This window comes from Pan troglodytes, chromosome 19 (genome assembly GCF_028858775.2).
Source record: "Pan troglodytes isolate AG18354 chromosome 19, NHGRI_mPanTro3-v2.0_pri, whole genome shotgun sequence".
NCBI classification, from domain to species: domain Eukaryota; kingdom Metazoa; phylum Chordata; class Mammalia; order Primates; family Hominidae; genus Pan; species Pan troglodytes.
The window spans coordinates 30,552,856-30,572,599 of record NC_072417.2 but is presented as its reverse complement, the minus strand read 5'-3'; the positions used below and the strand labels follow the sequence as shown (position 1 = coordinate 30,572,599).

The 19,744-nt window shown below is 42.9% G+C and overlaps 1 protein-coding gene across 17 annotated transcripts in view; it reads right to left on the bottom strand.

Moving 5' to 3' along the window:
• The window catches only part of ACACA (acetyl-CoA carboxylase alpha), a 330,230-nt gene that overhangs the window by 234,220 nt on the left and 76,266 nt on the right, over positions 1–19,744 (bottom strand). For 13 of the 17 annotated variants that reach the window (XM_511428.9, XM_009432351.5, XM_016931955.4 and 10 more), the window contains one exon: positions 17,622–17,874. In XM_511428.9, the coding sequence (XP_511428.5) occupies positions 17,622–17,874 (253 nt within the window). The remainder of the gene's footprint in view (positions 1–17,621; positions 17,875–19,744) is intronic. The other 4 variants (XR_010152891.1, XM_063798638.1, XM_063798642.1 and 1 more) reach the window with 1 other exon arrangement.

The following is a 19,744-nucleotide window of genomic DNA, read 5'->3' as shown; positions in this document are numbered from 1 at the left end:
TGGCAGTAAAGGTTGGGGTTGTTATCTTGGGCTTTACTCTGAAAGCAGAGGGAAAACATTACATGTTTTTGAACAGATGTGAAACAGGGAGAGACTAAAGTAAGAGAAAATAGTTAAAGGCCATTGCAATAGACTAGGCTAGAGATAATGAACACCTACATAAGGTCAGTGATGGTGGGAACTGAAATAATAGATATAAAGGCAGCTGGGTCCGGTGGCTCACACCTGTAATGTCAGCACTTCGAAAGGCCAAGGCAGAAGAATCACTTGAGTCCAGGAGTTTGAAACCAGCCTGGACAACATAGCAAGACCCCATCTCTAAAAAAAAAAATTTTTAAAGAAACAAAAAAATATATATAAAGGGAAAAAATATAGAGATGACATGACACAATTAGTGGGTCATGATACATTTGGCAGATCAGGATATCCTGGAACCCAAATTCAATATTCTGAACACTCTGAAGAATCTTTCCTTGATGAACTCCTAGACATTTTCCTGACTAATGGAGTCCCAGTTTCATGACTATCATTAGATTTTACTAGGGAGGAGGTTAGAATTTTTACTTATGAAGAATTATTAAATTTAGCATTTTGAGATAAGAATTTTGGGGGGTTGCAGGAGGGAGAGCATCAGGAAGAATAGCTAATGGATACTGGGCTTAATACCAAGGTGATGGGTTCATCTGTGCAGCAAACCACCATTGCATACATTTACCTCCTGCACATCGTGCAGGTGTAGCCCATAACTTAAAACAGAAGTTGAAGGGAAAAAAAAAAAAAAACTAAAGAACTATGAATCTTGGGAGAAAGAATACTCAGAAAAATATGAGATATCAAACTATGGTTATTACAACTTCATTTTCATTTCAACAAACAGTATCTCCATCTGACAGAGGATTAATAGCCAGAATATATAAGGAGCTCAAACAACTCAATAGCAAAATATCTAATAATCCAATTTTAAAATAGGCAAAAGTTCTGAATACACATTTCTCAAAAGCAGACATACAATTAGCAAACAGCTATATGAAAAGGCGCTCAACATCACTGATCATCAGAGAAAAGCAAATCAAAACTACAATGAGATATAATCTCACTGCAGTTAAAATGGCTTTTACCCAAAAGAGGCAGTAACAAATGCTAAGAGGATGTGGAGAAAAGGGAACCCTTGTATTGGTGGTTCCCTTGATGGTTGTATAAATTAAAACACAATGGGAATGTAAATTAGTACAACCACTATGGAGAACAGTATAGAGGTTCCTCAAAAAACTAAAAATGGAACTGCCATATAACCCAGCAATCCCAATGCTAGGTAAATGCAAAAAATAAAGGAAATCAGTATATTGAAGAGATATCTACACTCCCATGTTTATTACAGCACTATTCACAATGGCCAAGATTTGGAATCAACGTAAGGGTCCATCAACAGATGAATGGATAAAAAGAAATATATAATAAAATAGAGAGTATATCTACTCCATACACACAATGGAGAACTATTGAGCCATAAAAAAGAATGAGGTAGATATTTCCCTAAGACATATTTCCTTTCTACTATATATTCTTTTTTTTTTTTTGAGATGGAGTCTCACTCTGTCACCCAGGCTGGAGTGCAGTGGCGAAATCTTGGCTCACTGCAAGCTCTGCCTCACGGGTTCATGCTATTCTGCCTCAGCCTCCTGAGTAGCTGGGACTACAGGTGCCCGCCACCATGCCTGGCTAATTTTTTGTATTTTTAGTAGAGATGAGGTTTCACCGTGTTAGCCAGGATGGTCTCGATCTCCTGACCTCATGATCCGCCCGCCTCAGCCTCCCAAAGTGCTGAGATTACAGGCATGAGCCACTGCGCCCGACCACTCTACTATATATTCTTGTGCAAGTAGATTTCCATTTGTACAACTTTAATTTCAATGTAACAAACATTTATTAAGCACTGAAATGTGCCAAGCATTGTTCTAAGCTCTGAAAAAGTGCTTCTTGGCTCAGGATTCATACCAGACTCTCCTGGAAAGTATTAGAATAACGATTCCTGGGCTCCACGACCAGAGACTGTAATCTAATAAATCCGGGATAGGACTCAGGAATCCACACTTTTTTTTTTTTTTTTTTTTTGAGATGGTATCTCACTCTGTCAACCAGGCTGGAAGTACAGTGGCACAATCTTGGCTCACAGCAACCTCCGCCTTCTGTGTTCAAGTGATTCTCCTGCCTCAGCCTCCCAAGTAGCTGGGACTACAGGTACATGTCCCCATGCCCGGGTAAGTTTTATATCTTTAGTAGAGATGTGGTTTCACTGTGTTGGCCAGGCTGTTCTCAAACTCCTGACCTCAAGTGATTTGTCTGCCTCAGCCTCCCAAAGTGCTAGGAATTTACAGGCATGAGCTACCGCACCCAGCCAGGAATCCTTTTTTTTTTTTTTTTTTTTTTGAGATGGAGTTTTGCTCTTGTTGCCCAGGCTGGAGTGCAACGGCGCAATCTCGGCTCACCACAACCTCCACCTCCCGGGTTCAAGCCATTCTCCTGCCTCAGCCTCCCGAGTAGCTGGGATTACAAGAATGTGCCACCACGCCCAACTAATTTTGTATTTTTAGTAGAGATGGGGTTTCTCCATGTTGGTCAGGCTGGTCTCCAACTCCCGACCTTAGGTGATCCACCCGCCTCTGCCTCCCAAAGTGCTGGGATTACAGGCGTGAGCCACCGTACCCAGCTGGAATCCATATTTTTAATAAAGTCTGTTGCACAGTTAAGGAGAACCTAAATATTGTTTTCCATTTTACAGATGTCTTATGTCTGAGCTGTATTTACTTACAACACTTTGACACCGAATGTACAGGTTTTTTCCATATCAACAACCAGTTCTGTCCAGCTACCAACTGGGAGTCTCACAATTGAATTCTTATATTAATTACCCAGAGTTAGCATAGATCCTACAGGTTAATGGCTCAGTCCCACAAGACTGTCCCCTACTTCAGATACCAGTTGCAAATCCCAGCCATCTATACTTGTGACCAACCAGCTATAAATCGGAGATTCCCATGACCCCTTCCTTGTGTTTGATAATTTGCTAGAATGACATACAGAACATAGGAAAAGAGTTTACTTACTTTTACTGCTTTATAAAGGATACAACTCAGGAACTCAGGAAGAGACACATAGGGCAAGGTATGGGGGAAGGGGCACAGAACTTCCAAACCTTCCTCCAGGCATACAGCTCTACCAGAACCTCCATGTGTTGACCATCCCAGAAGCTCTATGAACTCTGTTGTTTACAAGGTTTTATGGAGGTTTCATTAAGTAGGCATGGCTGATTAAATCTCTGGCCACTTGTGATTAGCTCAATTTTCAGCCCCTTGCCCCTCCCTGGAGGTTAGAGAGCAGACTTGAAAGTTCCAATTCTCTAATTATTCCTTGGTCTTTCTGGTTAACAGACCCCAGCCTGAAGCTATCCAGGGGCCCTCAGACCCCAGTCATCTCATTATCATAAAAGATACTTACCGGTCAAGAAATCCCAAGGGCTTTAGGAACTGTGTGCCAGGAACCAAGGATAGAGACCAAATGCTTATTTATTATCACAGTATGACATGAAAGACCCTTAATGACCTGACCTCTGTCTTACCGGCCTCTTCTTTTGCACCAACCATGCTGCCCACCTTCCATTGCAGTAATAGTCAATGACTTGTAATTGCCTGAAAATGCTAGACGTTTCACTGATACTTCTGCACGCTGTCTACCCCACCAGCTCTACCCTTACATACACACACACATACACACACACACCCCTAACTTTGCTAGCCTTTTTTCTGTTCATCCTTCAAATTCTAGTTCAAACATCTCCAAGACCTTATTGGACCCTTAACAGAACTCATTGAGCCCACCATAATAATGATTAGTACTGTTGTGAGTATTAGAAATAATGTTAAGCACCTGTGACACAATGTTTGGCTAGACACTAACATATCCTATGGGTAACAAGAACCCACTGAAGTAGTGTCATGAGATGAAGATGTGGAGAAAGGGGAAACCTCGTACACTGTTGGTAGGAATATAAATTAGTACTGCCACTACGGAAAGCAGTATGAAACCTCTTCAAAAAACTAAAAATAGAGCTTCCATGTAACCCAGCAATTCCACTACTGGGTATATATCCAAAAGAAAGGAAATCAACATATCAAAGAGATATCTGCACTCCATATTTACTGCAGCACTATTCACAACAGCCAAAATTTAGAATCAGGCCAGGCGAGGTAGCTCATGTCTGTAATCCCAGCACTTTGGGAGGCCGAGGAGGGTAGATCACCTAAGGTCCAGAGTTCGAGACCAGCCTGGCCAACATGGCGAAACCGTGTCTCTACAAAAAATACAAAAATTAGCTGGGTGTGGTGGTGTACGTCTGTAGTCCCATCTACTTGGGAGGCTGACGTGGGAGGATCACTTGAGCCCAGGGAGGTTGAAGCTGCAGTGAGCCGTGATCATGCCACTGTACTCCAGCCTGGGTGACAGAGACCCTGTCACAGAAAAAAAAAAAAAAGAAAAAAAGATTTGCAATGACATGAGAAAGTGTTGTTATATGGGGAAAAAAAGCAGAAGGCAGAGCTGTATATTCATTATAATATCATCTATATGTATATTTTTAATGACATTTATCCTTAAGTGGTAAAAAATACAGAAAGGAAATATATAAAATATGAATAGTGATTATTATGGAATGATTGTATTCCTCAGTGTTTCTATTTTTTAAAATACTTTTTGAGGCTGGGCGCGGTGGCTGACACCTGTAATCCCAGCACTTTGGGAGGCCAAGGCAGGCGGCCCTGCCTAGGCAACAGGGCAAAACCCCGTCTCTACTAAAAATACAAAAATTAGCTGGGAATAGTGGCGGGCACCTGTAATCTCAGCTACTTAGTAGGCTGAGGCACGAGAATCGCTTGAACCCGGGAGGCGGAGGCAGTGAGCCAAGATCATGCCACTGCACTCCAGCCTGGGCGATACAGCAAGACTCTATCTGGAAAAAAAAACTTCTTGGATTTCCTACTTTTCTAATAATAAACCTACATTACTTCTAATAATTTAACAATATAAAGTAGTAAATGCAAACTTCACTTGTAAATTTATGCTAACAGAAAGAAAAGAGGGGGAAATGCATGCATTACACTTGAAATAATAAAATAAACACTGTCAAGCAGCTGTACCGAGCCTTACTTACAACACTCATAATTTCATTTCCACAGTTAGCTAAGTTTATAGAATGCACTCCAGAGACTAAAATACATATATGGCCACAGACAGCTCCTGTTTTCTGAATGGAAAGAAAGGGAGGATGGGAGATGGAAAGAGGAAACTAGTTCCCTCAGCAAAGGAGTACCAAGTTGCAGATCTCATAATGACCTTCTCTGTCTACTCACTACAAAGGCACCATGGCAACTGGGAACCTCAGAATATCAAGGAAGGAGCACTGAAAGTAGAAAGTTTGGAGAGCTATTAGGGGAAGAAGAAGCTCAGGAAAGCTAAATGAGAAATGCGAAGAAAGTCAATACATAAGAACACTCTCAAACTATCCGTAAGCAAAGCCTTAATATAAACAAAACCAGAGCCAATTTCCTTATTTCCCATGTCAAAGCTTGATAGTGATGAACCAATAGATAGGAAGCAGGAATAAAATTTCCTGCACTTTCTTTTCTTTTTTTCTGTTTTTGAGATGGAGTCTTGCTCTGTTGCTCAGGCTGGAGTGCAGTGCAGTGGCGTGCTGTCAGCTCACTGCAACCTCCACCTCCCGGGTTCAAGCAATTCTTATGCTTCAGCCTCCCAAGTAGTTGAGATTACAGGTGCTCGCCACCACCTGGCTAATGTTTGTATTTTTAGTAGAGACAAGGTTTCGCCATGTTGGCCAGGTTGGTTTTGAACTCCTCACCTCAGGTGATCCACCTGCCTTGGCCTCCCAAAGTGCTGGGATTACAGGCGTGAGCCACCGCGCCTGGCCTCCTGCATTTTCAATAGTGGTTATTCTCAACATGTGAATTATAATATTGATAGTATATATTTGCCATCATCAAAAGGCTTTCAGACCTAAATTTCCAAGTTTTAAGCACTAACATGCAAAAGACTTAAAGAGGTTTTTCCAGTAAAAAATTTTTATCTTATAAAACGACTCCTTGATAATAAATAATGTATTATACCAATAGGGCACATTTTACTATTCCAAAAGTTTCATAGCTATTACTTAACTCTATCTCTACCACTAGATTTAAATAAAATCATTTCAAACTCAAGGAGTTTAAAGTGAGACTAAAAAGAAATGAGAATCTGTATGTCTTTCCTAGTCAAACACAAACATATATAGCTAAAACTAAAAAGCTCTGTCATAAATGGTACATAAAATGATTATAAAATTCATTAAAATATCATCATTAATGCAATCAATTAATACCAATTGTTGCTCTGTAACTATAAAAAGTGTAGAATGGTAAATCTTCCTTTATTTTTCCTTCTGTTTCTCTATATGCTACCAAATTTTCACTAGCAATCATATACTTTCATGATTTGCTAACTTCCTCTTAAACGAGTCACTAATCACTGTCATAAAAAAAAGGTGGGGGGGTGGTAATGTGATAAAATGTGACAGATTAAGAAATTTAAAGAACATAATACACAATTTGTGGATTGGATACTTGCATGAAGGAACCAGAATTTTCAGGTTCCTTGGAGAAATGAATAGAGTGTGTATATTAAATTAGATTAAAATTTATTGAAATAGAAAGTGAATTTTTTTGACTAAAAAAAGCAGATTATAAAACAGGGTGTACAGTATGACCTCATTTTAGTAAAAAAATATGAATATATACATATATGCATAGAAAAGGATACAGATGGTAGGGAGTAACCTTTGGGTGGCAAATATACAAGCGTTTATGTTTGCTTGCTTGTGTTGTTTTTTATTTTCTATTCTGCTTCTTTAATAAAGCATGATTTTAAAAATATTTTTTCTAGGCTGGGCACGGTAGCTCACACCTGTAATCCCAGCACTTTGACAGGTCAAAATGGGAGGATCACTTGAGCCCAGGAGTTCAAGACCACCCTGGGCAACGTGGTGAGACCCCATCTCTACAAAAAATTTTAGGCCGGGCGCTGTGGCTCACGCCTGTAATCCCAGCACTTTGGGAGGCCAAGATGGGTGGATCACGATGTCAGGAGTTCAAAACCAGCCTGGCCAAGATGGTGAAACCCTGTCTCTACTAAAAATACAAAAAATTAGCTGGGGGTGGTGGCAGGCCCCTGTAATCCCAGCTACTCAGGAGGCTGAGGCAGAGAATTGCTTGAACTTGGGAGGCAGAGGTTGCAGTGAGCCAAGATCATGCCACTGCACTCCAGCCTTGGCAACAGAGTGAGACTCCATCTCAAAAAATAAATAAATAAATAAATAAACTTAGCTGGGAATGGTGGCACATACCTATAGTCCCAACTACTCAGGGACTGAGCAAGAGGATTGCTTGAGCCCAGGAGTCTGAAGGTACAGTGAGCCATGATCACACCACTGCACTCCAGCCTGGACAACAGAGAGAAACCCTGTCTGTAAAAAAAATTTTTCAAGTATATATAAATATATATTTTCTAACTTCTATCCCTTTCTAACAAGGCTAACATTTAATTAGAGAAGAACTGCTCAACAGACCATAAGGCCTGGGCGCAGTGGCTCACGCCTGTAATCCTAGCACTTTGGGAGGCTGAGGTGGGTAGATCACCTGAGGTCAGGAGTTCGAGACCAGCTGGCCAACATGGCGAAACCCTGTCTCTACTAAAAGAACAAAAATTAGCCAGGCATGGTGGTGCACACCTGTTGTCCCAGCTACATGGGAGGCTGAGGCAGGAAAATAGCTTGAACCTGGGAGGCAGAGGTTGCAGTGAGCCGAGATCACACCACTGTATTCCAGCCTAGGTGACAGAGCGAGACTTCATCTCAAAAAAAAAAAAAGCATATCTGTTACACCAAAGGTTTTAGTTTAGTGTAGCAGTTTATAGTACGAGCTCTGACTAGATTCAATACCCAAGCTGGCCACCTTGGGCATGTTATTTAATTTATGTCTCAATTCCCCATCCATAAATTGTGGGCAATAGGCCAGGCACAGTGGCTCCTGCCTGTAATCCCAGCACTTTGGGAAGCCGAGGCGGGTGGATCACCTGAGGTCAGGGGTTCGAGACCAGCCTGAGCAATATGGTGAAACCCTGTCTCTACTAAAAATATGAAAATTAGCCAGGCATGATGGCGGGCACCTGTAATCCCAGCTACTTGGGAGGCTGAGGCTAGAGGATTGCTTGAACCTGGGAGGCAGAGGTTGCAGTGAGCCGAGATCACGCCATCGCACTCCAGCCTGGGCAACAGAGTGAGACTCCATCTCAAAAAAAAAAAGAAAAAAAAAATTGTGGGAAATAATAGCACAATACTTACCTCATGGGATTGTTTTGATAATTCAGTGTGGTACTCCACATAAAGCACAGCAGAGTATCTGGCATACAGTAAAGCACTTATTAAATGTAACCTATTATTACCATTATTTTTCTAATTAGCCACTGAGAAAACTTGACTAATATTTCCTAAAGTTAATGTGAAAAATAGAATGTAGGAACAATAGATAGGCCTTCTCTCACTATTGTCCCGTAAACTTCTCTTTTGACCCAATGGAAGAAGTTGAAAGTCAATCCCAGATCCTCCCAGAATCTGACCTTGACACTATTATTGCCCAAGGATAAAGGTCTGCACAGCTTTATATGAATTGTGAATGAAAATGAAATCTGGCTGGGCGTGGTGGCTCACACCTGTAATCCCAGCACTTTGGGAGGCCAAGGCAGGTGGATCACGAGGTCAGGAGTTCAAGACCAGCCTGACCAACATGGTGTCTCTACTAAAAATACAAAAATTGGCCGGGTGCGGTGGCTCACGTCTGTAATCTCAGCACTTTGGGAGGCTGAGGCGGGCGGATCATGAGGTCAGGAGATCGATACCATCCTGGCTAACACAGAGAAACCCCGTCTCTACTAAAAATACAAAAATTAGCCAGGCATGGCGGCATGTGCCTGTAGTCCCAGCTGCTGGGGAGGGTGAGGCAGGAGAATGGCGTGAACCCAGGAGGCGGAGCTTGCAGTGAGCCGAGATTGCGCCACTGCCCTCCAGCCTGGGCGACAGAGCGAGACTCCGTCTCAAAAAAATAAATAATTAATTAATTTAAAAAAAATACAAATACAAAAATTAGCCGGGCATGGTGGTGCACACCTGTTATCCCAGCTACTCAGGAGGCTGAGGCAGGAGAATCACTTGAGCCCAGGAGGTGGAGGTTGCAGTAAGCCGAGATCGCGCCACTGCACTCCAGCCTGGGCGACAGAGCAAGACTCCATCGCAAAAAAAAAAAAAAAAAAAACAATGAAATGTGGTATCTAGGAGCTTATTCCAAACTCATTAACATACTATGACTAGTATCATGGGAGAAACTTTACAAATTATTTCTAATTACAAAAGAGCTCAAAATTTTCTAGTTAAATTATTCTGAAGAGTCCAACATCTTTACAGGCAATCTCATCTGAATTCTCAATTTTCAAAAATATTGGTAAAGTACTTTTCTTTCTAGATCAGAAAATAAATAGAAATATAACTCAACTTCAGAGCCCTTCCTGAGTGAATACACTTTCTCCTTCCAAAGCAACAACTATTGTCTTGAACCCCAGTGATAGACATCTTATGCTGGTTTTAGGTATACACATATAACAGCAAATACAGATTGTTCTCAGATAAAGTTGTTAACCAAACATGCTTCATTTTATGTTAACCATAAAATGAAGATCATTCAGTGACTTGAACATATGTTTTAAGACACATGAGAGAAAATTGAGATCAAGTTTCAAATACTATTGATACGGGAAGGGGACAGGGAAGTGCTGGGTAGAGAAGGGCAGAGTCCCTGTCAAGGGCTCCACCTTTGACCTGTACCTATGGACCTAAGTGAGAAAAGGCATGCCTGTTTTTGCATCCAAATGCTTCATTTTCCAAGACCACTCTGGCCTGCAACACCCCCAATCCTGTGCCCAAATAAACCCGAGACCATAGCAGGCACAGACACAAGTGATTGAACATCAAGAGGAGCAGAGGAACAGACCAGCAGACACCAGCAGGCCAGCAGACTTGCAATGGCGGAACGACAAGGCAGAGAAAGAGAGGAGGGACGTCTGGACACCGAGGGGAATTCAACTCGGGGCCGTCAGAGAAGAGTCCGGCCTCCAGGAGCCCTGATTCCTGGGGAAGACCACCTCCCTACTCCAGCCCCTCCTTCCAGCTCCCCATCCATGTCGCTGAGAGCCACTTCCACCACTCAATAAAACCTTGCACTCATCCTTCGAGCCCACATGTGATCCAATTTTTCTGGTACACTGGGCAAGAGCTCAGGATACAGAAAGCTGTCACACTGGCCCTCTGCCCTTGCAATAAGGCAGATGGTCTATTGAGCTGGTTAACACAAGCTGTCTGCAGACAGCAAAGCTGAAAGAGCATACTGTAACACATGCTCACTTGGGCTTTCAGAGTCGCAGACACCACCCCAAGATGGTGCCGTGGGGCTGGAGCCCAAAAGTGCTTCCCATGGCTGCTGCACCTGCCCATCTGCATCCTCCCCTTAGGGGTTTGAGCAGTGGGGCAACCGAAGGAGCAAGACACATCCCTGTGGTACATCCTGCAAGGGAGATGAGGAAACTCTCCTGTTTCACTATAACATGAAGTATACACTGGGCAAGGTAGCTCACACCTGTCATCCCAGCACTTGGGAAGGCCAAGGCCAGACAATCACTTGAGGCCAGGAATTCAAGACCAACCAGGGCAACATAGCAAGACTCCATCTCTAAAAAAATTTTAAAAATTAGCTCAGCACGGTGGTGCACACCTATAATCTCCACTACTCAGGAGGCTGAAGCGGGAGGATTGTTTGAGCCCAGGAGTTGGAAGTTAGTGAGCTATGATTGCGCCACTGAACACTTCAGCCTGGGTGACAGAGTGAGACCAAACAAACAAAAAACCCATACATTTAGCATAGGATAAAAAAGATTTAAAGAAATCACACTATGCTAGAGAGGAAGGAGGTGGATTTTTAAAAAACAGGAAAGAAATCACACTATGTTAAGAGGTAAAAGACCCAAATGTGGAGATAACCTGTTCCAACTGTACTTCAACCAGAAATTCAGCTTATTAGTTGACAAACTGTTTACAGTTCTGTTTGGTTGATAGCATGTGGTGAATTTTAAGTATGCAAAACGATCTGACCTTAAGTGACATCCCATAGGAGCAGAGAAACTGCCAATATCCATACAACTAGATGGCTCTGTTATATGCCACCAAATCGTACACTGGTTATCAAAATTAAGATGTCCACTGGCCGGGCGCCTGTAATCCCAGCACTTTGGGAGGCCAAGGCAGGTAGATCACCTGAGGTCAGGGGTTCAAGACCAGCCTGGCCAACATGGTGAAACCCCATCTCTACTAAAAATGCAAAAAATTAGCTGGGCACAGTGGCTCACACCTGTAATCCCAGCACTTTGGGAGGCCGAGGTGGGCAGATCACCTGAGGTCAGGAATTCAAGACCAGCCTGACCTACATGGAGAAACCCCATCTCTACTACAAATAAAAAATTAGCCAGACGTGGTGGTGCATGCCTGTAGTCCCAGCTACTGGGGAGGCTGAGGCAGGAGAATCATGTGAACCTGGGAGGCGGAAGTTGCGGTGAGCCGAGATTGCGCCACTGCACTCTGGCCTGGGCAACAAGAGTGAAACTCTGTCTCAAAAAAATTAATAAATAAGCCAGGTATGGTGGCTCACGCCCACCCATACTCCCAGCACTTTGGGAGGCTGAGGCGGGCGGATCACGTGAGGTCGGGAGTTTGAGACCAGCCTGACCAACATGGAGAAACCCCATCTCTACTAAAAAATACAAAATTAGCCGGGCATGGTGGCACATGCCTGTAATCCCAGCTACTTGGGAGGCTGAGGCAGGAGAATCACTTGAACCCGGGAGGCAGAGGTTGCAGTGAGCTGAGATCATGCCACTGCACTCCAGCCTGGGCAACAAGAGTGAAACTCCATCTCAAAAAAAAAAAAAAAAAAATTTGCCAGGCATGGTGGCGCATACCTGTAGTCCCAGCTACTCGAGAGGCTGAGGCAGGAGAATTGCTTGAACCCAGGAGGCGGAGGTTGTGGTGAGCCGAGATCGCACCATTGCACTCCAGCCTGGGGAACAACAGTGAAACTCCGACTCAAAAAAAAAAAAAATTTAAATTAAAAAAATAAATGAATAAATAAAATAAAATAAAATACAAAAAATTAGCCAGGCATGGTGGGCTGGGCACAGTGGCTCACACCTGTAACCCAGCACTTTGGGAGGCCGAGGCAGGCAGATCACAAGGTCAGGAGTTTGAGACCTGCCTGACGAACACGGTGAAACCCTGTCTCTGCTAAAAATACAAAAATTAGCCGGGCATGGTGGCGCGCACCTCTAATCCCAGCTACTCAGGGGGCTGAGGCAGGAGAATTGCTTGAACCCAGGAGGCGGAGGTTGCAGTGAGCCAAGATGGCGCCACTGCACTCTAGCCTGGGGACAGAGCGAGACTCCCTCTCAAAAAAAAAAAAAAAAAATTAGTGCGGCATGGTGGAGAGCACCTGTAATCGCAGCTACTTGGGAGGCTGAGGGAGGAGAATTGCTTGAAACCAGGAAGCAGAGGTTGCAGTGAGCCAAGATCGCGCCATTGCACTCCAGCCTGTACAACAAGAGTGCAACTCAGTCTCAAAAAAAAAAAAAAGTCCACATTCAGCCTTTCTTCTTAAATGTTCAATTGAATACTAGTGAGTTCCAGAAATATATCAACCTGGCTGATATATCAACCTCTAGCTGATCATATCTAAAAATAAAAAGCCAAATCAGTTGTCTACAGTGAGGTCTGTATATTCCCACCAAGCTATAACTACTTTTTACTTAGGGTCTTATTTTCTTTTCTTTCTTTTTTTTTTTTTTTTTTTTTTTTTGCTCTGTTGCCCAGGCTGGAGTGCAATGGCATGATCTTAGCTCACCACAACCTCTGCACCCCCGGATTCAAGCACTTCTCCTGCCTCAGCCTCTCGACTGGCTGGAACTACAGGCATGTGCCATCATGCTCGGCTAATTTTGTATTTTTAGTAGAGATGCGGTTTCTCCATGTTGGTCAGGCTGGTCTTGAACTGCTGACTTCAGGTGATCCACCCACCTTGGCTTCCTAAAGTGCTGGGATTGCAGGCGTGAGCCACCACGCCCAGCCAGGGTCTTATTTTCAAATGTTTGGGTCATAAAGCTTAGAAAGTGATTCATCCAGCTGGGCATGGTGGCTCACACCTGTAATCCTAGCACTTTGGAAGGCTGAGGCAAGCAGATTGCCTGAGATCAGGAGTTCAAGACCAGCCTGGCCAATATGGTGAAACCCCATCTCTACTAAAATACAAAAAAATTAGCCGGGCATGGTGGCACACACCTCTAGTACTAGCTGCTCAGGAGGCTGAGGCACAAGAATATCTTGAACCTGGGAGGCGGAGGTTGCAGTGGGCTGAGATTGCACCACTGTAATTCAGCCTGGGTGAAAGAGCAAGACTGTCTCAAAAAAAAAAAAAAAAAAAATGGCCAGGGTCAGGCATAGGCTGACAGGCACAGATTACAGGCTCATGCCTGTAATCTCAGCACTTTGGGAGGCCAAGGCAGGTGGATCACCTGAGGTTGGGAGTTCGAGTCTAGCCTAACATGGAGAAACCCTGTCTCTACTAAAAACACAAAATCAGCCTGGCGTGGTGGCGTATGCCTGTAATCCCAGCTACTCAGGAGGCTGAGGCAGGAGAATCTCTCGAACCCGGGAGGCAGAGGTTGCGGTAAGTGGAGATTGCGCCATTACACTCCAGCCTGGGTAACAAGAGCAAAACTCCGTCTCAAAAGAAAAAAAAAAAAAAGGCTGGGCATGCTGGCTCACGCCTGTAATCCCAGCACTTTGGGAGGCTGAGGTGGGCAGATCACCTGAGGTCAGGAGTTCAAGACCAGTCTGGCCAACACGGTGAAACCCCGTCTCTACTAAAAATACAAAACAGCCGGGCATGGTAGCGGGTGCCTGTAATCTCAGCTACTTGGGAGGCTGAGGCAGGAGAATTGCTTGAACCTGGGAAGTGAAGGTTGCAGTGAGCCGAGATGGTACCACTGCACTCCAGCCTGGGCGACAGAGCAAGTCTCCCTCTAAAAAAAAAAAAGAAAGAAAGAAAAAAGAAAGTGATTCACCCAGTCTTTCATTGGACTCTAGAAAATACATGAGGCAAATCATCTCCATCGCAGGAAAAGTCTATTTTCTATTTGGGCTCATCCATCATACCACTAGACTTCTCAGCATCTAAACTTGAGAGAGAGACTCAGTCCCATCTTACATTATGGCAATTACTTCATTTGGTTTCAGATGACCTCCAGTTAACATCTCCTAGGAATGTACCTGCCCCCTTAATCTATGTCACCCATGAAGGATTAGGCTATTCGTTCTAAGAGCTGATCCTAAACTCAACTTAGTCTCTATTTAACTTTGAGTTCCAGGAGTGAAAAGAAGCATCTGAATCAATATCTTCATTTTTATAGATGACTCCAAGGAGATAATATGTACTGTCCATGGTCACACACCTAATTAGTGGCAGATGTCATAACAGAGGTCTTTCACCTATCAAATGAATTTGACTCAATTAAAATTACCCCAAAGGTCACCATATCCAGAAGTGACTTAAGGAATGGATAAACAGAAAACGTTTTTTCTATTTTAGAACATTAGCTAGCTGAGGAGTGAGTTGGAACTGGCATTGTCTCCTTTCCATGCTGCTGATCACACTTCAATCCACGGCTCCTCCACGAGCTACGGACATGATTTTTGCAACAGTAAGGCATGCAAAGAAATTCCAGACACTCATGCCACTGACCACATAGACTTTGCATAAGAACCATCAACTTTGGGAATGACTTGGCAACTACAAACTGCCTTGTGATATCACTAGCTGAGTTTCTTATAACACATTTATCTCACCATAGCCAAACTCAGTTTCCTAATCCAGCAAATGGATATTATGTTTCACATAGACTCAAACTGGACAGATTTCTCAAGGTGCTGTGTGGTTTTATGGATTTAGAGTTAAACCAGTCTTTCTCAACAGGGGCACTACGACATTTTGAGTAGCAGATTTCTTGGTTGTGTAGGATTATCTACTATACCACAGAAGGTTTAGTATCATTGGTCCTTTGTCCTTTGTCTGATAAATGCAAGTAGTCCTGCCAGTCACAACCCCCCAACACACTTCCAAATGACCTCAAGAGAGAAGAATGCCACCACTAGTATTAACCTTAGAGCCAATCATTAAATGAACTATAAAATAAAAAATGTTTACATAAAGACCTAATCTCTTTTCCCTGCCACTAAAATACTGCTCTCTATTCCTCTTTTTAACCCAGAGATAATGCTTTGTTCACTAACTCCATAAAACCAACTTTGTCTGAACTAGTTATATAATTAAGACACCTGTATGGACGGGAAAGTAGAGTAGAAAAGTTAGTGAAATAAAATCAGGATATGAGTTTGAATCCAAGTTCTCTGGCTATTCAAACTTAGGCAAGTTATTTCTCCTCATTGGGCCTTAGTTTTCCCAACTATTAAAAAGTATTTTGTGGCCAGGTGTGGTGGCTCATGCCTGTAATCCCAGCACTTTGGCAGGCCATGATAGGAGGATCGCTTGAGGCCAGGAGTTCAAGACCAGCCTGGGCAACATAGCAAGACCTCTGTCTCTATTTAAATAATGTTTTAAATTAATTTTTTAAAATAAAATAAAATAAAAAGTGTTAGGCTAAATTATCTCTCTCATTTATTACAATTCTAGGAACCTGTGAAGTAAAACATAATTAACTTGCTTTACACTTTTCTTTTGACCTCTACATAGCTAAATGAGGGTGACCACTAACGAACACTGCCTAGTCTCTCAGAAGCCCTGATCCCAAGCCCCAGGGATAACAGTAAGACAGAACAATCACATCCAGCCAGATCTCATACAGGATTTTATTATAGAGTTGGTATATTTAGTGTATAAAATAGAGCTGAATTATTTTATGACCCATTAATAATAAAGGTGCCAAGATAGTAACAGCAACAACAGCCACCCTAACTTATGCTATCTAGGGTACACCTATAATCTGAATGCTGGCTGTACACAACAATCACCTGGATACCTTAAAAAAAAGCCCCAGTTCCACACCAAGCCAGTATCAAATGAATCGAAATCTCTGGGGATGGGGCTTATCTCCCAAGGCTCCCCGAGGTGATTCTGATGAACAGTGAGAACCAAGAACCACTGATCCAGACCTTTTAATCCAAGAACTGAAAAGTAAATGACCAAAGGTTAGTATCTCACACGCTAGTTATATAATCAAACATCGATAAATAAAAACAATCTAGTGTTACTATGTACTGACATTCTCAGTTAGGGAGAACTGTGTTTCTAGAGAAAAAGGAGAGCTCTATTAACAGCCCTTTATTGGGGACTGGCCCTGCTAGAAACAAAATATAACTTCCTGACAATCTGATGAATTAGTTCAAAAAAACTTACTACGAAGTTGACAACACCTGGAGAAGTCCTATCAATCATCAAGATAGTTAGAACAATGTTAGTCAAAGTAGTACAAAAACTGATGTTCCTCAACCTAACTCTTACTCACTAGGTCTCACTGAAAGACCTAGCAGGTAGAAGTGGCCAGGTGTAGTGGTTCATATCTTTAATCCCAGCACTTTGAGAGACTGAGGCAGGCGGATCACTTGAGGCCAGGAATTCGAGACCAGCCTGGCCAACATGGCGAAACCCGGTGTCTATCAAAAACAACAGAAATCAGCTAGGCGCAAGGGCATGCACTTGTAGTCCCAGCTATTCAGGAGGCTGAGGCAGGAGAATCTCTTGAATCTGGGAGGCAGAGGTTGCAGTGAGCTGAGATTGTACCACTGCACTCCCATTTGGGCGACAGAGTGAGACTCTATCTCAAAAAAAAAAAAAAAAAAAAAAATAGGCTGGGCGGGGTAGCTCACACCTCTAATCCCAGCATTTTGGAAAGCTGAGGTGGGCGGATCACAAGGTCAGGAGGTCAAGACCAGCCTGGCCAACATGGTGAAACTCCATCTCTAGTAAAAACACAAAAAATTAGCTGGGCATGGTGGCAGGCGCCTGTAATCCCAGCTACTTGGGAGGCTGAGGCAGAAGAATTGCTTAAACCCAGTAGGCGGAGGTTGCAGTGAGCTAAGACCGCACCACTGCACTCCAGCTTGGGCAACAGAGCAAGACTCCGTCTCAAAAAACAAAAACAAAAACAAAAAAAACCTGGTAGGACATGAAAAATTTGATGGGAACATATATGATTTCTGAAAAATACATCATTTCTGACTTCCTCAACAAAGCTTTGAGTTCAGTGACATAGGAAAAGGCAAAGCAGTCTTGGCTGAAATCATCCTTGCTCTTTTCAGAACATAATCAGCAAAACTAACAAGACAGATTAAATAAGTAGACCATTGAACTCTCTCTTACCTTATGTGCAAGGCCAAGCCATCCTGTAGGCTAGAGATCCCCAAATCAGAGAGTGTATCTGAGCCAACAGAAGCAGGTGACAAGGAGCCCTCCTTCTCCTCCAGTAGGTCCAACTTCACCAGGTTGCTGATCTCATCCTCTGAGTTATCTTCAGACACAGAACCTATTATGAATCGAGAGTGCTGGTTCAGCTCCAGAGGTTGGGCCAAGGGAGATGGTTCATCCATTATTCCTCCAAAATGAGCTCTTACAGCTATGGAGAAAGTGAAAAGTGAGAAAGGCAGGTTATGAATAATAATCTATATCTGAGGTCAGCCAGAGGTTATATCTAATAAACCATAGCTGAGACTTGGAAGCAAGGCAATTTGAGAACTAACTTCCTTGGCTATTCTATTTCAGGGCCTTTAATTTCTACAAGGGAGGAAAATTGAGATCATGATAACTATGCCCATAAATTAAAACCAGTTCCCTTTTCCTCAAAGAAATTTTTCTCAAAAGCCTATAAGGCATTCCTAATCTCATTTTCATTTGGTGGTGTCCAGGAAATAATTATGATCAATGGGGAAACCTTTGCAGTAGGCAAAAGCTGCTTGTTGTGATATTGATATTTTGGTTGTTAGTAATGGGGGAATAAATGGTAAGGGTCTGGATAGAGTAATAGTTGTTTGAAATGATATTTAAACTACATAATGCTCATCTGGCTTCAAACACTATATATTGAGAGGCTATAACTTTTATTTTATTATTTATTTATTTGAGACAGGGTCTCACTCTGTCACCCACACAGCATGCAGTACTACAATCATGGTTCACTGCAGCCTCAAACTCTTTGGGCTCAAGTGATCCTCCTACCTCAGCCTCCCCAGTAGCTCGGACTATAGGCACGTGCCACCATGCCCGGCTAATTCTATTTTTATTTTTCATTTATTTATTTATTTATTTATTTAGAGACGGAGTCTCGCTCTGTTGCCCAGGCTGGAGTGCAGTGGTGCGACTGCCACTCACTGCAAGCTCCACCTCCCGGGTTCATGCCATTGTCCTGCCTCAGCCTCCTGAGTAGCTGGGACTACAGGCGCCCGCCACAACACCCGGCTAATTTTTTGTATTTTTAGTAGAGATGGGGTTTCACCGTGTTAGCCAGGATGGTCTCGATCTCCTGACCTTCCGCCTCAGCCTCCCAAAGTGCTGGGATTCCAGGTGTGAGCCACCGCACCCGGCCTATTTTTTTTTTTTTTTTCTTTTTTGAGACGGAGTCTCACTCTGTCGCCCAGGCTGGAGTGCAATGGCACGATCTCAGCTCACTGCAACCTCCGCCTCCCGGGTTCAAGCAATTCTCTGCCTCAGCCTCCCAAGTAGCTGGGATTACAGGTACCCACCACCATGCCGGGCTGATTTTTGTATGTTTAGTAGAGATGGAGTTTCACTATCTTGGCTAGGCTGGTCTTGAACTCCTGAGCTCATGATCCACCCACCTCAGCCTCTCAAAGTGCTAGGACTATGGGTGTGAGCCACTGTGCCCGGTCTAATTTTTAAATATTTTGTAGAAATGGGGACTCCCTATGTTGCCTAGGCTGGTCTTGAAGTCCTGGGCTCAAGCAATCCTCTCACCTTAGGCTCCCAAACTGCTGGGATTACAGGTGTAAGCCACTGTGCCTGGCCTATGAATTTTACATATGTGTATACTTTTAAAACAAACTCCAGATAGGTAATTTTTAATTAAAAAAAAAAAAAACTTTACCTGTCCTCATGAGTTTTTTCTTAAATTATGCATTTTAAAATTTCACCCCAAAATGACTACTTTTGGCTCTAATGTGCTGACATTGATATGAGAAGAAAATGAATCTATCACCAAATTTAAAATCTATAATCATCTCAAGTAAGTATAATTTTTCTAAATGTAGGGCCTTACTAGTTAGGATTAGATACTGCCAATAGCTAACTAAGAAACTAATTAACAGCAAACCATCATGACACGTGTTTACCTACGTAACAAACCTGCATGTTCTGCACATGTATCCCAGAACTTAAAGTATAATTTTAAAAAAAGAAAGAAAGAAAAAGAAACTAATTAATAAAGACCAAAACAGCAACATTCATTCTCTTTTATGGAATGAAGTGCTGCC